The sequence below is a fragment of the Anomaloglossus baeobatrachus genome, chromosome 10 (genome assembly GCF_048569485.1).
Source record: "Anomaloglossus baeobatrachus isolate aAnoBae1 chromosome 10, aAnoBae1.hap1, whole genome shotgun sequence".
NCBI classification, from domain to species: Eukaryota; Metazoa; Chordata; class Amphibia; order Anura; family Aromobatidae; genus Anomaloglossus; species Anomaloglossus baeobatrachus.
In genome coordinates, this window is record NC_134362.1 from 8,358,204 (window position 1) to 8,381,150 (window position 22,947).

At 52.4% G+C, this 22,947-nt stretch overlaps 1 protein-coding gene across 1 annotated transcript in view; it reads right to left on the reverse strand.

Annotated features, from left to right (window-relative positions):
* The window catches only part of DENND5A (DENN domain containing 5A), a 68,951-nt gene that overhangs the window by 23,708 nt on the left and 22,296 nt on the right, over positions 1-22,947 (reverse strand). Inside the window, exons 4-12 of the mRNA XM_075326445.1 lie at positions 12,313-12,630; positions 11,963-12,178; positions 11,407-11,641; positions 10,715-10,865; positions 10,168-10,261; positions 9,006-9,137; positions 8,724-8,876; positions 8,567-8,648; positions 2,364-2,448 (exon numbers count right to left, since the gene is read on the reverse strand). Coding sequence (XP_075182560.1) covers positions 2,364-2,448; positions 8,567-8,648; positions 8,724-8,876; positions 9,006-9,137; positions 10,168-10,261; positions 10,715-10,865; positions 11,407-11,641; positions 11,963-12,178; positions 12,313-12,630 — 1,466 coding nt within the window. The remainder of the gene's footprint in view (positions 1-2,363; positions 2,449-8,566; positions 8,649-8,723; positions 8,877-9,005; positions 9,138-10,167; positions 10,262-10,714; positions 10,866-11,406; positions 11,642-11,962; positions 12,179-12,312; positions 12,631-22,947) is intronic.

Sequence of the window (22,947 nt, forward strand, 5' to 3'; positions counted from 1 at the left end):
GACTCGGTCAGACTTGATCCGGAAATTAGTCCGTTGGGATGCCCAGAATGATGCAGAGGACTATGAGGATCCCGCCGATATTGACCCAGAGGATTTAAACTATGTGCCACATCATGGATCTAGTGACAATTGGGAATCAACTTGGTCCAAAATGGCCCAAGCCACAGCGTTGTTGGATGCATTGGGGCCTAGATCCTCAAGAGAAGAGAGGGCTTATGTTCTGGAATATGTTTATGGGATTCCAGCTGTAGTACTGCTAGCACCAGCCGGTCGAGAAGGATGGTCCCGCTACCCAGCAGAAGCTGCGCCAAGACAAAGGACTACAAACAGGGCCTGTGACTCGCTCAATCTATGGCGCTGTTATACATGTGGGCGCCATGGACATATAGATAAAGATTGTCTCCAAATCCGAGGCCGCATGCTTGGAGCCCGTCTACCAGCTCAGCCGGTCAAGAGCCAGCGGAAGGGTGAGACTCTGTTGTCTGTTACATTTGTGTGTTTTGCTGGTTATGTGTTATGTGCTGTTAATTGTTTGGGGATCCAATAAAGTCTAATTATTGTGGTTCCCTCACCCTGTGTTGTCTGAGTAGTGTTACGCCCACGGTTAGGGAGGCCGGCGTTCAGTTGGAATGAGCCCTGAGCCACGCTGTCTTTCTAAAGGCGGCGGGTTTTAGTGGACGAGAGCACCCACTGAGCCCCGTGTCTCCACACCCCCCAAATCACTGAGCCCTCCAACTACACCTCCCAGCATCCTCCACATCACTGAGCCCTCCAACTACACCTCCCAGCATCCCCCAAATCACTGAGCTCTCCAACTACACCTCCCAGCATCCCCCAAATCACTGAGCTCTCCAACTACACCTCCCAGCACCCCCCAAATCACTGACCCCCCAACTACACCTCCCAGCACCCCCCAAATCACTGACCCCCCAACTACACCTCCTAGCATCCCCCAAATCACTGAGCCCTTCAACTACACCTCCCTGCATCCCCCAAAACTATTAACCCCCTAAAGATCCCTCTCCAGGTTTCTTCAACATTCAATATTTACAATCCATAACAGGTTCCAGGTATGCTACTCTCATGACCAACACCGTCGCCCACCAAACTCCCGACCGTCATCCCCCCGACTCCCCACCGTCACCCCCCCCAGACTCCCCACCGTCACCACCCCCCCAGACTTCCCAGCGCCACCCCCCCAGACTCTCCACCGTCACACCCCCCCTCAGACTCCCCACCATCACCCCCCCCAGACTCCCCACCGTCACCCCCCCCAGACTCCCCACCGTCATCCCCCCCAGACTCCCCACCGTCATCCCCCCCAGACTCCCCACCGTCTTCCCCCCCAGACTCCCCACCGTCTCCCCCCCCAGACTCCCCACCGTCTCCCCCCCCAGACTCCCCACCGTCTCCCCCCCCCAGACTCCCCACCGTCTCCCCCCCCAGACTCCCCACCGTCTTCCCCCCCAGACTCCCCACCGTCTTCCCCCCCAGACTCCCCACCGTCTTCCCCCCCAGACTCCCCACCGTCTTCCCCCCCCAGACTCCCCACCGTCTTCCCCCCCAGACTCCCCACCGTCTTCCCCCCCAGACTCCCCACCGTCTTCCCCCCCAGACTCCCCACCGTCTTCCCCCCCAGACTCCCCACAGTCTTCCCCCCCAGACTCCCCACAGTCTTCCCCCCCCAGACTCCCCACAGTCTTCCCCCCCAGACTCCCCACAGTCTTCCCCCCCAGACTCCCCACAGTCTTCCCCCCCAGACTCCCCACAGTCTTCCCCCCCAGACTCCCCACAGTCTTCCCCCCCAGACTCCCCACAGTCTTCCCCCCCAGACTCCCCACAGTCTTCCCCCCCAGACTCCCCACCCTCACACCCCCCCAGACTCCCCACCGTCACCCCCCCACACACACACTCCCCACCATCACACACCCCCCCCAGACTCCCCACCGTCTTCCCCCCCAGACTCCCCACCGTCTTCCCCCCCAGACTCCCCACCGTCACACCCCCCCCCAGACTCCCCACCGTCACACCCCCCCCCAGACTCCCCACCGTCACACCCCCCCCCCAGACTCCCCACCGTCACACCCCCCCCCCCAGACTCCCCACCGTCACACCCCCCCCCCCCAGACTCCCCACCGTCACACCCCCCCCCCCCAGACTCCCCACCGTCACACCCCCCCCCAGACTCCCCACCGTCTTCCCCCCCAGACTCCCCACCGTCTTCCCCCCCAGACTCCCCACCGTCTTCCCCCCCAGACTCCCCACCGTCTTCCCCCCCAGACTCCCCACCGTCACCCCCCATCACCCTCAGATTCACCAGCGTCACTGACAGGAAAGCACCTGAAATCTCATCAACAACTCACAACATGTCCTGCACCAGAGAGATCTTCATTGGAGCCATCACTGGATTAGGATCCGACCGCCGCCTCTCAGGATCTAGAAACAATTCTAGAAGAGAAGAACAAAGGTCACATAATAGAGAGGAAACCCCCGCACCCCACTATAGGACCCCCGCACCCCATTATCACTATAGGCCATATAATAGAGAAGAGACCCCCGCACCCCACTATAGGACCCCCGCACCCCATTATCACTACAGGCCATATAATAGAGAAGAGACCCCCGCACCCCACTATAGGACCCCCCGCACCCCATTATCACTACAGGCCATATAATAGAGAAGAGACCCCCGCACCCCACTATAGGACCCCCCGCACCCCATTATCACTACAGGCCATATAATAGAGAAGAGACCCCCGCACCCCACTATAGGACCCCCGCACCCCATTATCACTACAGGCCATATAATAGAGAAGAGACCCCCGCACCCCACTATAGGACCCCCGCACCCCATTATCACTACAGGCCATATAATAGAGAAGAGACCCCCGCACCCCACTATAGGACCCCCGCACCCCATTATCACTACAGGCCATATAATAGAGAAGAGACCCCCCGCACCCCACTATAGGACCCCCGCACCCCATTATCACTACAGGCCATATAATAGAGAAGAGACCCCCGCACCCCACTATAGGACCCCCGCACCCCATTATCACTACAGGCCATATAATAGAGAAGAGACCCCCGCACCCCACTATAGGACCCCCCGCACCCCATTATCACTACAGGCCATATAATAGAGAAGAGACCCCCGCACCCCACTATAGGACCCCCGCACCCCATTATCACTATAGGCCATATAATAGAGAAGAGACCCCCGCACCCCACTATAGGACCCCCGCACCCCTTTATCACTACAGGCCATATAATAGAGAAGAGACCCCCGCACCCCATTATCACTACAGGCCATATAATAGAGAAGAGACCCCCGCACCCCATTATCACTACAGGCCATATAATAGAGAAGAGACCCCCGCACCCCACTATAGGACCCCCGCACCCCATTATCACTACGGGCCATATAATAGAGAAGAGACCCCCGCACCCCATTATCACTACAGGCCATATAATAGAGAAGAGACCCCTGCACCCCATTATCACTACAGGCCATATAATAGAGAAGAGACCCCCGCACCCCACTATAGGGCCCCCGCACCCCATTATCACTACAGGCCATATAATAGAGAGAGGACCCCCACACCTACTATCACTACAGGATCTGTGCACCCCGCTATCACTACAGGATCTGTGCACCCCGCTATCACTACAGGATCCATGCACCCCGCTATCACTACAGGATCCATGCATCCCACTATCACTGGTTCTCAGGGAATGAATGATTGAGTGCTGCGCCCCCTGGTGGAGGCCTGGATATAGCACATTCGCACACATGCCACACATGATGGGGGGATAATGGGCATCCATCACTTCCTAAAGCTGGGTTTACACACTGAGACTTTCTAGCGATCCAACCTGCGATCTCAACCTGGCCGGGATCGCTACAAAGTCTCTGGTGAGCTGTCAAACAGGCAGACCTGGCCAACGACCTAACAGCCATCCGGACCTGCAGAGCGACTAGCTGGTCGTTGGGGACGTGTCAAAAAAGCAGGTGAACTTCACCCGACTTCATTTAATGCCGCGCGGCTCTGTGTGCCGTGTAAATAAATAAATAATTAAAAAATCTGGCGTGCGGTCCCCCCCTATTTTAATACCAGCCAGATAAAGCCATACGGCTGAAGGCTGGTATTCTCAGGATGGGGAGCTCCACGTTATGGGGAGCCCCCCAGCCTAACAATATCAGTCAGCAGCCGCCCAGAATGGCCGCATCCATTAGATGCGACAGTTCTGGGACTGTACCCGGCTCTTCCCAATTTGCCCTGGTGCGTTGGCAAATCGGGGTAATAAGGAGTTATTGGCAGCCCATATTTGCCAATAAGTCCTAGATTAATCATGTCAGGCGTCTCCCCGAGAAACCTTCCATGATTAATCTGTAAATTACAGTAAATAAACACACACACAACTGAAAAAATCATTTATTAGAAATAAAAAACACAAACACATTCCCTCATCACCAATTTAATCAGCCCCAAAAAGCCCTCCTTGTCCGGCGTAATCCACGGACCTCCAGCGTCGCTTCCAGCTGTGCTGCATGCAGGTGACAGGAGCAGGAGAATACACCGCCGCTCCTGTCACCTCCACGCAGCTAATGAAGAGAGCCGTGTGATCAGCTGAGCTGTCCCTGAGGTTACCCGCTGTCACTGGATCCAGCGGTGGATGCAGCGGTGGCCGCGGGTAACCTCAGTGACAGCTCAGCTGATTGCGCTACTCACCTCAGTTGCTGCCTGGAGCTGACCGGAGCGGCAGTGAGTAGCGCGATCAGCTGAGCTGTCACTGAGGTTACCCGCGGCCACCGCTGCATACACCGTTGGATCCAGTGACAGCGGGTAACCTCAGGGACAGCTCAGCTGATCGCGCGGCTGTCTTCATTAGCTGCGTGGAGGTGACCGGAGCGGTGGTGTATTCTCCTGCTCCTGTCACCTGCATGCAGCACAGCTGGAAGCGACGCTGGAGGTCCGTGGATTACTCCGGACAAGGAGGGCTTTTTGGGGCTGATTAAATTGGTGATGAGGGAATGTGTTTGTGTTTTTTATTTCTAATAAATGATTTTTTCAGTTGTGTGTGTGTTTATTTACTGTAATTTACAGATTAATCATGGAAGGTTTCTCCGGGAGACGCCTGACATGATTAATCTAGGATTTATTGGCAGCTATGGGCTGCCAATAACTCCTTATTACCCCGATTTGCCAACGCACCAGGGCAAATCGGGAAGAGCCGGGTACTGTCCCAGAACAGCCGCATCTAATGGATGCGGCCATTCTGGGTGGCTGCTAACTGATATTGTTAGGCTGGGGGGCTCCCCATAACGTGGAGCTCCCCATCCTGAGAATACCAGCCTTCAGCCGTATGGCTTTATCTGGCTGGTATTAAAATTGGGGGGACCGCACGCCGTTTTTTTAATTATTTATTTCACTGCACAGTATAGACCCGCCCACCGGCTGCTGTGATTGGTTGCAGTGAGACACCTGTCACTCAGCGTGGGGGCGTATCTCACTGCAACCAATCATAGGCGCCTGTGGGCGGGGAAAGTAGGGAATACGACATTGTTTAATGAGCGGCCGGCTTTTTCAAAATAGTAAAAGCCGCCGCAGCAGTGTGAATGCCGTGCAGCGCCGCGCCGGAGATCGGGGGAACGGTGAGTATGAGAGAGGAGGGGAAAATGACCGACAGACTGTGAGAGAGGGACAGAGATAGTGACGGACCGACAGAGAGAGAATAGAGACCGAGAGGGAGAGACCGACTGACAGAGAATAGTGATTGACAGATATTGTGACACATCACTCGTTTCCAGTGTTTTAAGTCCCCTTTACACACTGAGACTTTGCTGCACAGCGGGAAACAAAGGACCAAAGAATGGTCCTGAACGATTTGTAGCGATCACAACTTCACAGCAGGGGCCAGGTCGCTGATGTGTTTCACACACTGCAATGTCGCTGGGGAGGTCGCTATTACGTGACAAAACCGGTGACGTTACAGCGATGTCGTTTGAGATGTTGCAGTGTGTAAAGCCACCTTAACGCTATCATCACCTTGTGACGACACAGACTTTTTCAATGTGTGTCGTGGGTTAAAATATCTTACATCAGCCAGACGTATTGTTCTTCTGTGTGTTAACTCATGTTTGCTAAACCATTGTGTCTGCCAGGCCCCTCTGAGCATTCATTGTAATGTAGTTGTGTATTGCTAATCCAATGTAAATTACCTTGATAGCCATTGTCTAGTCTGTGCATTCCAGACTACATGTAGATATCCTCCAGTCTTTCTATCCACACCATTTAAATGAACATTATCCATGCAGCTTGAAATTCATCCAATAAAGGCCCCGTCACACTAAGCAACATCGCTAGCAACATCGCTGGTAACGAACAACTTTTGTGACGTTGCTAGCGATGTTGCTGTGTGTGACATCCAGCAACAACCTGGCCCCTGCTGTGAGGTCGTTGGTTGTTGCTGAATGTCCTGGGCCATTTTTTAGTTGTTGCTGTCCTGCTGTGAAGCACAGATCGCTGTGTGTGACAGCGAGACAGCAACAACTAATGTGCAGTGAGCAGGGAGCCAGCTTCTGCTGAGGCTGGTAACTAATGTAAAGATCGGGTAACCAAGAAGCCCTGTCCTTGGTTACCCGATATTTACCTTTGATACCAGCCTCCTCCGCTCTCACTGCCTGTGCTGCCGGCTCCTGCTCTGTGCACAGATAGCTGCAGCACACATCAGGCAATTAACCCGATGTGTGCTGTAACTAGGAGAGCAAGGAGCCAGCGCTCAGTGTGCGCTGCTCCCTGCTCTGTGCACATTTAGCTGCAGCACACATCGGGTTAATTAACCTGATGTGTGCTGTAACTAGGAGACTGGGGGCTGGTCACTGGTTGCTGGTGAGCTCACCAGCAACTCGTGTAGCCACGCTCCAGCGATCCCTGCCAGGTCAGGTTGCTGGTGGGATCGCTGGAGCGTCGCAGTGTGACAGCTCACCAGCAACCTCCTAGCAACTTACCAGCGATCCCTATCGTTGTTGGGATCGCTGGTAAGTTGCTTAGTGTGACTGGACCTTAAGAGAAGCAACCTTGTACAACCAATCCGATAAAGGCCACGTCTCACTAAGCAACATCACTAGCAACATCGCTGCTGAGGCACGACTTTTGTGACATAGCAGCGATGTTGCTAGCGATGTTGCGGTGTGTGACATCCAGCAACAACCTGGCGCCTGCTGGGAGGTCGCCGGTTGTTGCTGAATGTCCTGGACCATTTTTTAGTTGTTGCTCTCCCGCTGTGAAGCACAGGTCGCTGTGTGTGACAGCGACAGAGCAACAACTGAATGTGCAGGCAGCAGGAGCCGGCTTCTGCGGACGCTGGTAACCACGGTAAACATCGGGTAACCAAGAAGCCCTTTCCTTGGTTACCCGATATTTACCTTCGTTACCAGCGTCCACCGCTCTCACGTTGTCAGTGCCGTCTCCCTGCACACATAGCCACAGTACACATCGGGTAATTAACCCCATGTGTACTCTGGCTAGGAGTGCAGGGAGCCAGCGCTAAGCGGTGTGCGCTGGTAACCAAGGTAAATATCGGGTTGGTTACTTGATATTTACCTTAGTTACCAAGCGCAGCATCTTCCACGAGTCGCTGCTGGCTGGGGGCTGGTCACTGGTTGCTGGTGAGATCTGCCTGTGTGACAGCTCACCAGCAACCCGTGTAGCGATGCTCCAGCGATCCCTGCCAGGTCAGGTTGCTGGTAAGATCGCTGGAGCGTCGCTTAGTGTGACGGTACCTTAAGGGCACAGTATCTCCGAAGGGAAGGTTATGGCTATAAAAAAGGACTTCTTTAAGTCACCAGTTGTTGATGGATTTTGCATGATCCAGTCTAAGCTCTTAGGAGCTGACTAGAAGATCAGAACCAGGATACCTTGTGGACTCAGTCTAGGGACTTTGGCTCCGACTAGAGGATCACTTGGCTACATGACTTCAAACCAAGAGACTACTTAAAGAGGAAACCCATGTTGGGACAGTTCAGTCACCTGGTACAGACTTTGCAGACCTCAGACAGCTTCCTAAATCTGGCACTATTCCTTTCTCGGTGGGTGCCCGCCGAAAGCGGGGTGCTGCTGGATTGGAGTAAATAGCCCTGGAACATCTGAGGCATGGACATTCTAATCCCTGGTGAGCAGCGGAAGGGGGAGACTCTGTTGCCTGTTACATTTGTGTGTTTTGCTGGTTATGTGTTATGTGCCGTTAATATTTTGGGGATCCAATAAAGTCTAATTATTGTGGTTCCCTCACCCTGTGTTGTCTGAGTAGTGTTACGCCCACGGTTAAGGAGGCCGGCGTTCAGTTGGGATGAGCCCTGAGCCACGCTGTCTTTCTAAAGGCGGCGGGTTTTAGTGGACGAGAGCACCCACAGAGCCCCGTGTCTCCACAGGAGAGCACGCACTGACCCCCGTGTCTCCACACACATCATGGTTGAAGCTGCTCCCGGATGCGCCTCTCGTACACGACGGTGGTAGACAGAGGGCGACCGTGAGGACCGGCATTGGGTGGAGGATATACGAACCTGTGTGGCCGAGGCTACCGGCGTTCAGTCTTCTCCTATTGTCCTGGTAATGTAGTAGATGGGACCACAAGGCCGACTTCCCCTGCGGCACAAACACAGGACAGGGTGAAGCCTCCGCCAGCCGGAGTCACATCCACCACCCCCCGCGGGACGCTACCTGCTTCACAAGGAGGCCGTGGCTCCAGATCCGCTCCAGAAGATCGCAGAGGCTGGCGATCAGCGTGTTCTCCTCCACGCCCGTTATACTGACCTCCCCGTGGCCCAGCTCCACCGCCTCCCGGCCCATCTTCTCCACCAGCATCCTCTTAGTCTAGAAGAGAAGACAACAAGGTCCAACTCCTGCTCAACCGGTGGAGCCGCATGCCCGAACAGGACCAACAGTCCAGAACAGCGCAATGCTGCGGATATGGGGTGTATAATGAGTATAACGGCAGCGCACCTTATTACGGCACTCCTTCAGCAAACCTTCTACAAATTTCCAATTAGTCTGAGCAATGACCGACGGAGAAAGGTTGGAGAGTTTGGGCTGTCGGATGCTGCTGCCCATATTCCGCGCCTCCTGGATGTATTTCTGCAAATAAGAAACAATTGCAAATCACTCACATATGTAATATCTGCAGGTTATATCAGCACTGGAGCGTTATAAGAGGGGCTGATATCAGTCACATATGTAATGTCTGGGGTTATATCAGCACTGGAGCGTTATAAGAGGGGCTGATATCAGTCACATATGTAATGTCTGGGGTTATATCAGCACTGGAGCGTTATAAGAGGGGCTGATATCAGTCACATGTGTAATGTCTGGAGGTTATATCAGCACTGGAGCGTTATAAGAGGGGCTGATATCAGTCACATATGTAATGTCTGGAGGTTATATCAGCACTGGAGCGTTATAAGAGGGGCTGATATCAGTCACATGTGTAATGTCTGGGGTTATATCAGCACTGGAGCGTTATAAGAGGGGCTGATATCAGTCACATGTGTAATGTCTGGAGGTGATATCAGCACTGGAGCATTATAAGAGGGGCTGATATCAGTCACATATGTAATGTCTGGGGTTATATCAGAACTGGAGCGTTATAAGAGGGGCTGATATCAGTCACATATGTAATGTCTGGAGGTTATATCAGCACTGGAGCGTTATAAGAGGGGCTGATATCAGTCACATATGTAATGTCTGGAGGTTATATCAGCACTGGAGCGTTATAAGAGGGGCTGATATCAGTCACATATGTAATGTCTGGAGGTGATATCAGCACTGGAGCATTATAAGAGGGGCTGATATCAGTCACATATGTAATGTCTGGGGTTATATCAGCTCTGGAGTGTTATAGAGGGGCTGATATCAGTCACATATGTAATGTCTGGAGGTTATATCAGCACTGGAGCGTTATAAGAGGGGCTGATATCAAACATATAGAAGAGTCTCAGCCATGGAGATATGAGATATTTGGTAGTTATAATGGCGGTTGGAGTAGATTGTACTCAGACGTCACTCAGATACGACTACAGTCAGCCTCGCTCTAGTCTGAAATGGCTGATAACAGAGAGGAATAGAATGCATGTAGCGGTGGAGCGTTGCTTGCTGTGGAGCCTCTCACCTCCCTCTGGTCATTATCCAGCCGGAGATGCTCGGTGTGCTGCTTCTGTCGGTCTTTCCGTCTCCATTGTGCCGGCGCGTTCCTTTTTGTCCATCTATAACAGAAGATGACAACAAATTATCTTCAAGAAGCGCAGGAGCCGATGTGAAGGAGGACGTCCGTGTGTGATACAAGGTGCCCACCCACTACAAGCTACACAGGGGCTTCTACACCCTGGAAGGAGGCGAGGGTTTATGATGTCCGCTGACCCAACCCCGAGATCACAGGAGGACGACGATATAGGGGCCACAATCCCCCCGAACACAATGCAACCGGCAGGGCAACCCGGGCCGGCAGGGCAACCCGGGCCGGCAGGGCAACCCGGGCCGGCAGGGCAACCCGGGCCGGCAGGACAACCCGGGCCGGCAGGACAACCCGGGCCGGCAGGACAACCCGGGCCGGCAGGACAACCCGGGCCGGCAGGACAACCCGGGCCGGCAGGACAACCCGGGCCGGCAGGACAACCCGGGCCGGCAGGACAAATCACCCTCATCAGGGTTTTCCTCACTTGTTTGTTGCTGGTCCTGAAGACAACACATCGGCCTGCAGCTTAGGGAAGAACCCCGGCTCGTACTTCCCCTGGCCGATCTTCATATCCAGCAGATGTGGGTGGATGGCGGTGTGATCGATCTTAGAGAGTCGCAGCTCAATGGCCTTCACTACAGAGCGATGAGAAAGAAGTCAGATCTGTCCAGGATCCACCATGCTCTCTGTCAACTGTTCCATCACCCCCTCTCATCCTCCAGAGCACCCTCGCCCTCTTCCTGTCCCTCGTCCTGCCCTCTCAAGCCCTTGCCCGCTCTCGCCCTTTGCCCGCCACGCTCCCTCGCCCTCTCCCCACCACGCTGCCTCGCCCCGCCATGCTTCCTCGCCCTCTCTCCCCACCCACTCCACCCTCTCCCCGCCCTCTCCACCCTCTCTCGCCCTCTCTCCCCGCCCTCTCTGCACCGCTCTCTTCTCGCCCTCTCTGCCCGCCCTCTCTCGCCCTCTCTCCCTGCTCTCTCACGCCCGCTCTCTCGCCCTCTCTCCCTGCTCTCTCACGCCCGCTCTCTCGCCGCCCGCTCTCTCGCCGCCCGCTCTCTCGCCGCCCGCTCTCTCGCCGCCCGCTCTCGCCATCCCCCCATGTTCACTATCTATCCACATCCAGCCGCACACCACACTTTCAGATATTCCCGATGCTCCCATAAGTAACTCCCTGACCTGCTTCCTCGAACGCCGTGCACTTCTGATACATGGATGTGCGCAGGGTCGGTGTCCGCACATTTAACAGTCGGATCTTATCCACTCGGGCATCGAAAACGCGTAAAACCGGGTCTTTGTCGTCGTCATCGTGGCACATGATCTTATTGTCAATGAAGGAGGCAAACATCTGTGTTTCCAAGAAGCGCGAGAGGAACGGCAGGTACGGCTCGGGCTGGTCCGAGAGGAAGGACGCCTGTGCGGGCAGAGGGTCACATGGTCAGCGACGACCGGGGTAACAATAGATGGAAAAAAAAGTGTAATCACCGAGTACAAAGACGTTTTACAACTTTAAATAAACTTTGATCGGAGGAGAAGATATTGAAGATGTTGAGCAATTACACCCCAGTGAATGGCGACCATATTATTTAGAGGCGGGGGATGAAATCCCACCCTGACCGAGAGCGGATACACAGCGGAGCATTTGTTACAGTTGTATTCAGTCTGATTACAGCTCTGGAGGACAATAAATCGGACACGAGCCCAGATCCTGACACTCGTGACACCGGTCGCTCACCTTGTCGTAGTTCTGCATCTGCTCGCGGTTCGTGAACCAGGACTCCTTGTCTTGGCTCGGCTGGATGACAAAGACCTCGTAGTCGGCAAACATCTGGGTGAATCGGTTGGCGAACACTTCCCGGATGTGGATGTTCAGCTGGTGGACGCGGAGCTCCCCCTCATCGCACTGGAACTTGGTGTCTTTCTTACTGGTAGTCTCTTCTTTAACTTCTACCTGCAGGGAACGAAAGGCGAAAAGTCAGCAGAAATGCTGCAGTAGTAAGGCTAAGACTAGAGGATTGTACTGACAGCAAGCAGAGATATTTACACAAGCGCTACATCATATAGAGCAGGCGATAGCCGCCTCACCTTCTCCAGGCTCACGCCCGTCCTCTTCACCAGCGCCTGTATCCGGGCCAGGGTCTCATTCTCTTTCAGGAGGTCGAGGGAGCGCAAAGGTGACCCCTCCAGGTTCCCGTTCTTCTTGTCAGAAACCAGGTCGACCGTCTTCATGTTCTTCAGTTTGGAGACGCTCTCGCTGCAGTGCAGATTCCCCTCGGGAGGGATACCGAAGGACAAGAGGACCTCGGACACCTCCTGGATGAACTCCAGCTTGTTGGGGAACTGGGGAAGATCTTCTGGCAGCTCGATGAAATGGTTATCAATGTCCACGAAGCAGAGATTGGCCTGAAATAAAAGGAGGACATGACAGGTCAGCGGCACCAGAGGACGACCGGGAACAGAGCGTAAAGTCACTAAAACATAGGATTCACAACAAAGATCAGCGGTGGCATCACTGAGAACACCGCCTATCCATCACCAGAGATCAGCGGTGACATCACTGAGAATTGCGCCTCCTATCCATCACCAGAGATCAGCGGTGACATCACTGAGAACACCGCCTCCTATCCATCACCAGAGATCAGCAGTGACATCACTGAGAACACCGCCTCCTATCCATCACCAGAGATCAGCGGTGACATCACTGAGAACACCCTCCTATCCATCACCAGAACTCAGCAGTGAGATCACTGAGAACACCGCCTATCCATCACCAGAGATCAGCAGTGACATCACTGAGAACACCGCCTGCTATCCATCACCAGAGATCAGGGGTGACATCACTGAGAACACCGCCTATCCATCACCAGAGATCAGCAGTGACATCACTGAGAACACCTATCCATCACCAGAGATCAGCAGTGACATCACTGAGAACACCTCCTATCCATCACCAGAGATCAGCGGTGACATCACTGAGAACACCGCCTATCCATCACCAGAGATCAGCGGTGACATCACTGAGAACACCTCCTATCCATCACCAGAGATCAGCGGTGACATCACTGAGAACACCTCCTATCCATCACCAGACATCAGCGGTGACATCACTGAGAACACCGCCTATCCATCACCAGAAATCAGCAGTGACATCACTGAGAACACCGCCTATCCATCACCAGAGATCAGCAGTGACATCACTGAGAACACCGCCTCCTATCCATCACCAGAGATCAGCGGTGACATCACTGAGAACACCGCCTATCCATCACCAGAGATCAGCAGTGACATCACTGAGAACACCGCCTGCTATCCATCACCAGAGATCAGCAGTGACATCACTGAGAACACCGCCTGCTATCCATCACCAGAGATCAGGGGTGACATCACTGAGAACACCGCCTATCCATCACCAGAGATCAGCAGTGACATCACTGAGAACACCTCCTATCCATCACCAGAGATCAGCGGTGACATCACTGAGAACACCTCCTATCCATCACCAGAGATCAGCGGTGACATCACTGAGAACACCTCCTATCCATCACCAGAGATCAGCGGTGACATCACTGAGAACACCTCCTATCCATCACCAGAGATCAGCAGTGACATCACTGAGAACACCGCCTATCCATCACCAGAGATCAGCAGTGACATCACTGAGAACACCTCCTATCCATTACCAGAGATCAGCGGTGACATCACTGAGAACACCTCCTATCCATCACCAGAGATCAGCGGTGACATCACTGAGAACACCGCCTATCCATCACCAGAGATCAGCGGTGACATCACTGAGAACGCCTCCTATCCATCACCAGAGATCAGCGGTGACATCACTGAGAACACCTCCTATCCATCACCAGAGATCAGCGGTGACATCACTGAGAACACCTCCTATCCATCACCAGAGATCAGCGGTGACATCACTGAGAACACCTCCTATCCATCACCAGAGATCAGCGGTGACATCACTGAGAACATCTCCTATCCATCACCAGAGATCAGCGGTGATATCACTGAGAACACCTCCTATCCATCACCAGAGATCAGCGGTGACATCACTGAGAACACCTCCTATCCATCACCAGAGATCAGCAGTGACATCACTGAGAACGCCTCCTATCCATCACCAGAGATCAGCAGTGACATCACTGAGAACACCTCCTATCCATCACCAGAGATCAGCGGTGATATCACTGAGAACACCACCTATCACCAGAGATCAGCAGTGACATCACTGAGAACACCGCCTATCGATCACCAGAGATCAGCAGTGACATCACTGAGAACACCTCCTATCCATCACCAGAGATCAGCAGTGACATCACTGAGAACACCTCCTATCCATCACCAGAGATCAGCGGTGACATCACTGACAACACCTCCTATCCATCACCAGAGATCAGCAGTGACATCACTGAGAACACCTCCTATCCATCACCAGAGATCAGCAGTGACATCACTGAGAACACCTCCTATCCATCACCAGAGATCAGCAGTGACATCACTGAGAACACCTCCTATCCATCACCAGAGATCAGCGGTGACATCACTGAGAACACCTCCTATCCATCACCAGAGATCAGCGGTGACATCACTGAGAACATCTCCTATCCATCACCAGAGATCAGCGGTGACATCACTGAGAACACCTCCTATCCATCACCAGAGATCAGCGGTGACATCACTGAGAACACCTCCTATCCATCACCATAGATCAGCGGTGACATCACTGAGAACATCTCCTATCCATCACCAGAGATCAGCGGTGATATCACTGAGAACACCTCCTATCCATCACCAGAGATCAGCGGTGACATCACTGAGAACACCTCCTATCCATCACCAGAGATCAGCAGTGACATCACTGAGAACGCCTCCTATCCATCACCAGAGATCAGCAGTGACATCACTGAGAACACCTCCTATCCATCACCAGAGATCAGCGGTGATATCACTGAGAACACCACCTATCACCAGAGATCAGCAGTGACATCACTGAGAACACCGCCTATCGATCACCAGAGATCAGCAGTGACATCACTGAGAACACCTCCTATCCATCACCAGAGATCAGCAGTGACATCACTGAGAACACCTCCTATCCATCACCAGAGATCAGCGGTTGAGAACACCTCCTATCCATCACCAGAGATCAGCGGTGACATCACTGACAACACCTCCTATCCATCACCAGAGATCAGCAGTGACATCACTGAGAACACCTCCTATCCATCACCAGAGATCAGCAGTGACATCACTGAGAACACCTCCTATCCATCACCAGAGATCAGCAGTGACATCACTGAGAACACCTCCTATCCATCACCAGAGATCAGCGGTGACATCACTGAGAACACCTCCTATCCATCACCAGAGATCAGCGGTGACATCACTGAGAACATCTCCTATCCATCAAAAGAGATCAGCGGTGATATCACTGAGAACACCGCCTATCCATCACCAGAGATCAGCGGTGACATCACTGAGAACACCGCCTATCCATCACCAGAGATCAGCAGTGACATCACTGAGAACACCTCCTATCCATCACCAGAGATCAGCGGTGACATCACTGAGAACACCGCCTATCCATCACCAGAGATCAGCGGTGACATCACTGAGAACACCTCCTATCCATCACCAGAGATCAGCAGTGACATCACTGAGAACACCTCCTATCCATCACCAGAGATCAGCAGTGACATCACTGAGAACACCTCCTACCCATCACCAGAGATCAGCGGTGACATCACAGAGAACACCTCCTATCCATCACCAGAGATCAGCGGAGACATCACTGAGAACACCTCCTATCCATCACCAGAGATCAGCGGTGACATCACTGAGAACACCTCCTATCCATCACCAGAGATCAGCAGTGACATCACTGAGAACACCTCCTACCGATCACCAGAGATCAGCGGAGACATCACTGAGAACACCTCCTATCCATCACCAGAGATCAGCAGTGACATCACTGAGAACACCTCCTACCGATCACCAGAGATCAGCGGAGACATCACTGAGAACACCTCCTATCCATCACCAGAGATCAGCAGTGACAGTACTCAGAACACCGCCTATCCACCGCCTATCCATCACCAGAGATCAGCAGTGACATCACTGAGAACACCTCCTACCGATCACCAGAGATCAGCGGTGACATCACTGAGAACACCTCCTATCCATCACCAGAGATCAGCGGAGACATCACTGAGAACACCGCCTATCCATCACCAGAGATCAGGGGTAACATCACTGAGAACACCTCCTATCCATCAACAGAGATCAGCGGAGACATCACTGAGAACACCGCCTATCCATAACCAGAGATCAGCGGTGACATCACTGAGAACACCTCCTATCCATCACCAGAGATCAGCGGAGACATCACTGAGAACACCGCCTATCCATCACCAGAGATCAGCAGTGACATCACTGAGAACACCTCCTATCCATCACCAGAGATCAGCAGTGACATCACTGAGAACACCTCCTATTCATCACCAGAGATCAGCGGTGACATCACTGAGAACACCGCCTATCCATCACCAGAGATCAGCAGTGACATCACCGAGAACACCTCCTATTCATCACCAGAGATCAGCAGTGACATCACTGAGAACACCTCCTATCCATCACCAGAGATCAGCGGTGATATCACTGAGAACACCACCTATCACCAGAGATCAGCAGTGACATCACAGAGAACACCGCCTATCCATCACCAGAGATCAGCAGTGACATCACTGAGAACGCCTCCTATCCATCACCAGAGATCAGCAGTGACATCACTGAGAACGCCTCCTATCCATCACCAGAGATCAGCAGTGACATCACTGAGAACACCTCCTATCCATCACCAGAGATCAGCGGTGATATCACTGAGAACACCACCTATCACCAGAGATCAGCAGTGACATCACTGAGAACACCTCCTATCCATCACCAGAGATCAGCAGTGACATCACTGAGAACGCCTCCTATCCATCACCAGAGATCAGCAGTGACATCACTGAGAACACCTCCTATCCATCACCAGAAATCAGCGGTGACATCACTGAGAACACCTCCTATCCATCACCAGAAATCAGCGGTGACATCACTGAGAACACCTCCTATCCATCACCAGAGATCAGCGGTGATATCACTGAGAACACCACCTATCACCAGAGATAAGCAGTGACATCACTGAGAACACCTCCTATCCATCACCAGAGATCAGCAGTGACATCACTGAGAACGCCTCCTATCCATCACCAGAGATCAGCAGTGACATCACTGAGAACGCCTCCTATCCATCACCAGAGATCAGCAGTGACATCACTGAGAACACCTCCTATCCATCACCAGAGATCAGCGGTGACATCACTGAGAACACCTCCTATCCATCACCAGAGATCAGCAGTGACATCACTGAGAAGGCCTCCTATCCATCACCAGAAATCAGCGGTGACATCACTGAGAACACCTCCTATCCATCACCAGAGATCAGCAGTGACATCACTGAGAACACCTCCTATCCATCACCAGAGATCAGCAGTGACATCACTGAGAACACCTCCTATCCATCACCAGAGATCAGCGGTGACATCACTAAGAACACCTCCTATCCATCACCAGAGATCAGCAGTGACATCACTGAGAACACCTCCTATCCATCACCAGAGATCAGCAGTGACATCACTGAGAAGGCCTCCTATCCATCACCAGAGATCAGCGGTGACATCACTGAGAACACCTCCTATCCATCACCAGAGATCAGCAGTGACATCACTGAGAACACCTCCTATCCATCACCAGAGATCAGCGGTGACATCACTGAGAACACCTCCTATCCATCACCAGAGATCAGCAGTGACATCACTGAGAACACCTCCTATCCATCACCAGAGATCAGCGGTGACATCACTGAGAACACCTCCTATCCATCACCAGAGATCAGCAGTGACATCACTGAGAACACCTCCTATCCATCACCAGAGATCAGCAGTGACATCACTGAGAACACCTCCTATTCATCACCAGAGATCAGCGGTGACATCACTGAGAACACCGCCTATCCATCACCAGAGATCAGCAGTGACATCACCGAGAACACCTCCTATTCATCACCAGAGATCAGCAGTGACATCACTGAGAACACCTCCTATCCATCACCAGAGATCAGCGGTGATATCACTGAGAACACCACCTATCACCAGAGATCAGCAGTGACATCACAGAGAACACCGCCTATCCATCACCAGAGATCAGCAGTGACATCACTGAGAACGCCTCCTATCCATCACCAGAGATCAGCAGTGACATCACTGAGAACGCCTCCTATCCATCACCAGAGATCAGCAGTGACATCACTGAGAACGCCTCCTATCCATCACCAGAGATCAGCAGTGACATCACTGAGAACACCTCCTATCCATCACCAGAGATCAGCGGTGATATCACTGAGAACACCACCTATCACCAGAGATCAGCAGTGACATCACTGAGAACACCTCCTATCCATCACCAGAGATCAGCAGTGACATCACTGAGAACGCCTCCTATCAATCACCAGAGATCAGCAGTGACATCACTGAGAACACCTCCTATCCATCACCAGAAATCAGCGGTGACATCACTGAGAACACCTCCTATCCATCACCAGAGATCAGCGGTGATATCACTGAGAACACCACCTATCACCAGAGATAAGCAGTGACATCACAGAGAACACCTCCTATCGATCACCAGAGATCAGCAGTGACATCACTGAGAACACCTCCTATCCATCACCAGAGATCAGCAGTGACATCACTGAGAACACCTCCTATCCATCACCAGAGATCAGCAGTGACATCACTGAGAACACCTCCTATCCATCACCAGAGATCAGCGGTGACATCACTGAGAACACCTCCTATCCATCACCAGAGATCAGCAGTGACATCACTGAGAACACCTCCTATCCATCACCAGAGATCAGCGGTGACATCACTGAGAACACCTCCTATCCATCACCAGAGATCAGCAGTGACATCACTGAGAACACCTCCTATCCATCACCAGAGATCAGCAGTGACATCACTGAGAACACCTCCTATTCATCACCAGAGATCAGCGGTGACATCACTGAGAACACCGCCTATCCATCACCAGAGATCAGCAGTGACATCACCGAGAACACCTCCTATTCATCACCAGAGATCAGCAGTGACATCACTGAGAACACCTCCTATCCATCACCAGAGATCAGCGGTGATATCACTGAGAACACCACCTATCACCAGAGATCAGCAGTGACATCACAGAGAACACCGCCTATCCATCACCAGAGATCAGCAGTGACATCACTGAGAACGCCTCCTATCCATCACCAGAGATCAGCAGTGACATCACTGAGAACGCCTCCTATCCATCACCAGAGATCAGCAGTGACATCACTGAGAACGCCTCCTATCCATCACCAGAGATCAGCAGTGACATCACTGAGAACACCTCCTATCCATCACCAGAGATCAGCGGTGATATCACTGAGAACACCACCTATCACCAGAGATCAGCAGTGACATCACTGAGAACACCTCCTATCCATCACCAGAGATCAGCAGTGACATCACTGAGAACGCCTCCTATCAATCACCAGAGATCAGCAGTGACATCACTGAGAACACCTCCTATCCATCACCAGAAATCAGCGGTGACATCACTGAGAACACCTCCTATCCATCACCAGAGATCAGCGGTGATATCACTGAGAACACCACCTATCACCAGAGATAAGCAGTGACATCACAGAGAACACCTCCTATCGATCACCAGAGATCAGCAGTGACATCACTGAGAACACCTCCTATCCATCACCAGAGATCAGCAGTGACATCACTGAGAACACCTCCTATCCATCACCAGAGATCAGCAGTGACATCACTGAGAACACCTCCTATCCATCACCAGAGATCAGCGGTGACATCACTGAGAACACCTCCTATCCATCACCAGAGATCAGCGGTGACATCACTGAGAACATCTCCTATCCATCAAAAGAGATCAGCGGTGATATCACTGAGAACACCGCCTATCCATCACCAGAGATCAGCGGTGACATCACTGAGAACACCGCCTATCCATCACCAGAGATCAGCAGTGACATCACTGAGAACACCTCCTATCCATCACCAGAGATCAGCAGTGACATCACTGAGAACACCTCCTATCCATCACCAGAGATCAGCAGTGACATCACTGAGAACACCTCCTACCCATCACCAGAGATCAGCGGTGACATCACAGAGAACACCTCCTATCCATCACCAGAGATCAGCGGAGACATCACTGAGAACACCTCCTATCCATCACCAGAGATCAGCGGAGACATCACTGAGAACACCTCCTATCCATCACCAGAGATCAGCAGTAACATCACTGAGAACACCACCTATCCATCACCAGAGATCAGCGGTGACATCACTGAGAACACCTCCTATCCATCACCAGAAATCAGCGGTGACATCACTGAGAACACCTCCTATCCATCACCAGAGATCAGCGGTGATATCACTGAGAACACCACCTATCACCAGAGATAAGCAGTGACATCACTGAGAACACCTCCTATCCATCACCAGAGATCAGCAGTGACATCACTGAGAACACCTCCTATCCATCCCCAGAGATCAGGGGTAACATCACTGAGAACACCTCCTATCCATCACCAGAGATCAGCAGTGACATCACTGAGAACACCGCCTATCCATCACCAGAAATCAGCGGTGACATCACTGAGAACACCGCCTATCCATCACCAGAGATCAGAGGTGACATCACCGAGAACACCTCCTATTCATCACCAGAGATCAGCAATGACATCACTGAGAACACCTCCTATCCATCACCAGAGATCAGCGGTGATATCACTGAGAACACCACCTATCACCAGAGATCAGCAGTGACATCACTGAGAACACCACCTATCACCAGAGATCAGCGGTGACATCACTGAGAACACCTCCTATCCATCACCAGAGATCAGCAGTGACATCACTGAGAACACCTCCTATCCATCACCAGAGATCAGCAGTGACATCACTGAGAACACCGCCTATCCATCACCAGAGATCAGCAGTGACATCACTGAAAACACCTCCTATCCATCACCAGAGATCAGCGGTGACATCACTGAGAACACCGCCTATCCATCACCAGAGATCAGCAGTGACATGACTGAGAACACCTCCTATCCATCACCAGAGGTCAGCGGTGACATCACTGAGAACGTCTCCTATCCATCACCAGAGATCAGCAGTGACATCACTGAGAACACCTCCTATTCATCACCAGAGATCAGCGGTGACATCACTGAGAACACCTCCTATCCATCACCAGAGATCAGCGGTGACATCACTGAGAACACCTCCTATCCATCACCAGAGATCAGCGGTGACATCACTGAGAACACCTCCTATCCATCACCAGAGATCAGCAGTGACATCACTGAGAACACCTCCTATCCATCCCCAGAGATCAGGGGTAACATCACTGAGAACACCTCCTATCCATCACCAGAGATCAGCAGTGACATCACTGAGAACACCGCCTATCCATCACCAGAAATCAGCGGTGACATCACTGAGAACACCGCCTATCCATCACCAGAGATCAGAGGTGACATCACTGAGAACACCGCCTATCCATCACCAGAGATCAGCAGTGACATCACTGAGAACACCTCCTATCCATCACCAGAGATCAGCAGTGACATCACTGAGAACGCCTCCTATCCATCACCAGAGATCAGCGGTGACATCACTGAGAACACCTCCTATCCATCACCAGAGATCAGCAGTGACATCACTGAGAACACCTCCTACCCATCACCAGAGATCAGCGGTGACATCACAGAGAACACCTCCTATCCATCACCAGAAATCAGCGGTGACATCACTGAGAACACCTCCTATCCATCACCAGAGATCAGGGGTAACATCACTGAGAACACCGCCTATCCATCACCAGAGATCAGAGGTGACATCACTGAGAACACCGCCTATCCATCACCAGAGATCAGCAGTGACATCACTGAGAACACCGCCTATTCATCACCAGAGATCAGCGGTGACATCACTGAGAACACCTCCTATCCATCACCAGAGATCAGCAGTGACATCACTGAGAACACCTCCTATCCATCACCAGAGATCAGCAGTGACATCACTGAGAACACCTCCTATCCATCACCAGAGATCAGCAGTGACATCACTGAGAACACCTCCTATCCATCACCAGAGATCAGCGGTGACATCACTGAGAACACCTCCTATCCATCACCAGAGATCAGCGGTGACATCACTGAGAACACCTCCTATCCATAACCAGAGATCAGCGGAGACATCACTGAGAACACCTCCTATCCATCACCAGAGATCAGCAGTGACATCACTGAGAACACCGCCTATCCATCACCAGAGATCAGCAGTGACATCACTGAGAACACCGCCTATTCATCACCAGAGATCAGCGGTGACATCACTGAGAACACCTCCTATCCATCACCAGAGATCAGCAGTGACATCACTGAGAACACCTCCTATCCATCACCAGAGATCAGCAGTGACATCACTGAGAACACCTCCTATCCATCACCAGAGATCAGCGGTGACATCACTGAGAACACCTCCTATCCATCACCAGAGATCAGCGGTGACATCACTGAGAACACCTCCTATCCATAACCAG